Source organism: Aplysia californica, unplaced genomic scaffold (genome assembly GCF_000002075.1).
Source record: "Aplysia californica isolate F4 #8 unplaced genomic scaffold, AplCal3.0 scaffold00685, whole genome shotgun sequence".
NCBI classification, from domain to species: domain Eukaryota; kingdom Metazoa; phylum Mollusca; class Gastropoda; order Aplysiida; family Aplysiidae; genus Aplysia; species Aplysia californica.
This window is the reverse complement of record NW_004797955.1, coordinates 229811-231224: the sequence shown is the minus strand read 5'-3', so window position 1 is coordinate 231224 and position 1414 is coordinate 229811. Positions and strand designations below refer to the sequence as shown.

The 1414-nt window shown below is 37.3% G+C and overlaps 1 protein-coding gene across 1 annotated transcript in view; it reads right to left on the bottom strand.

Moving 5' to 3' along the window:
- LOC101847688 overlaps positions 1-670 on the bottom strand; it is a gene marked incomplete at its 3' end in the record, with an annotated part of 17605 nt that extends 16935 nt beyond the window's left edge. The window contains 1 exon segment of the mRNA XM_013088098.2: positions 119-670. Within this exon segment, the coding sequence (XP_012943552.1) occupies positions 119-158 (40 nt within the window).
- Between the last annotated feature and the right edge of the window lie 744 nt (positions 671-1414).

Genomic DNA, 1414 nt, shown 5'->3' with positions numbered 1-1414 from the left:
AAGAAGAAGAAGAAGAAGAAGAAGAAGAAGAAGAAGAAGAAGAAGAAGAAGAACAATAGGAACAATAAGAATTATAATAAAAAGAAGTATCTAAATGTAATCGTGAAATTGGACTTACGGAGGGCAAGAAGAAGTAGTTTGGCGTCCACGTTCTTCATGGTGTTGTACGTCTTTGGCCGTTGGTTGGTTGCTGCTCTCGAGTGGTTTCCTGCTTCTGACACTTATAATATGATCTTATTGTGTTGCAAATGTTGTAACAAGCTCGCGTCACTGAATCCAAGTGTAAGCGTAAGGTGTTGTATAGGCTCTAGAGTGCTAGCTGTACTAAAGCTCTCTTGCTTGCCCCAGCGACTTTTAAAGTTAAGTCCCTGTAAGAAGGGGTAAACCATTTGTGACGACAAACGATAAAAAAATAGTCTAATGTTAATGCATGAAACAACCTGATTGGGCTACTCGGAATCGGGGGTACAGAAATCTGCGCCTGATTAAAATTTATGGGTGGAACCGATGATGATGATGATGGTGTTGAATAAGCCTACAAGGTGAGATTAATTTCGTGAGTAAATTTTGTTCACACGGACGGACCAAATAGAACTAGCACCTGCGTTGGTCGCGGCCGGCATTTTTCCACACAAAAAAAACACCAACCCACCACCGGGAAGAAAAAATCAATTGAAAACAACAACGACAAAAACTGGGAATAATATTCGTAAAAAAAAAAAAGAAACCAAACCTCATTACATTTAGAAAGAAAGTATAATTTTATTTTCACTTTCGCTTCACTTCGTCTCTTTCTCACTTCTTAATACTACGTTGATTTGTAATTTTCATGTGAAGAATAATATAAGTAGGCTACATTACATACTATTTATATTGCTGTTTCTCTTTCATGTTTCCCTCTTTGTTGCGTTTTATTTTGTTGGTGTGTTAATTTTGTTTTCTCGTTCTGATGTGTTGTTTTTCCATTTTTTGTGTGTTTATATATCGTAATGTTCTTTCTACTTAAAAAAAAGAAGGTTCTATACATGTAGTTATGTTACCGCGTGTCTCCACCAAAGAAGGAATACTGACACTGGCAGGCCCTTTGTTTGTGATGCCATGGTCTACATGTTAGATCCTGTACTTTTTCTTTAATTACGCGCGTCCGGGTTAAAACGGCCAGTCTATGGATGGGTTGACACACGCCCTTATTTGTTAATTTTCGTGGTTATTTATTTGCTGTTCTAATTTTGATTTCATTCTGTTGAAAAACATTTATTTTTCTCGTTTTACACTTTGTGTGTGGGTGGTTGGCGAGTGCTCTGGTGTGGTTTGCTTCTTCTTTCCTTTGAAACATCTATCTTTTTCATCTCCCCCTTTTTCTTTTTTATGTTTGTTACTCTCTTGTAACTCCTCTAATCTTCTGGCGCTCATA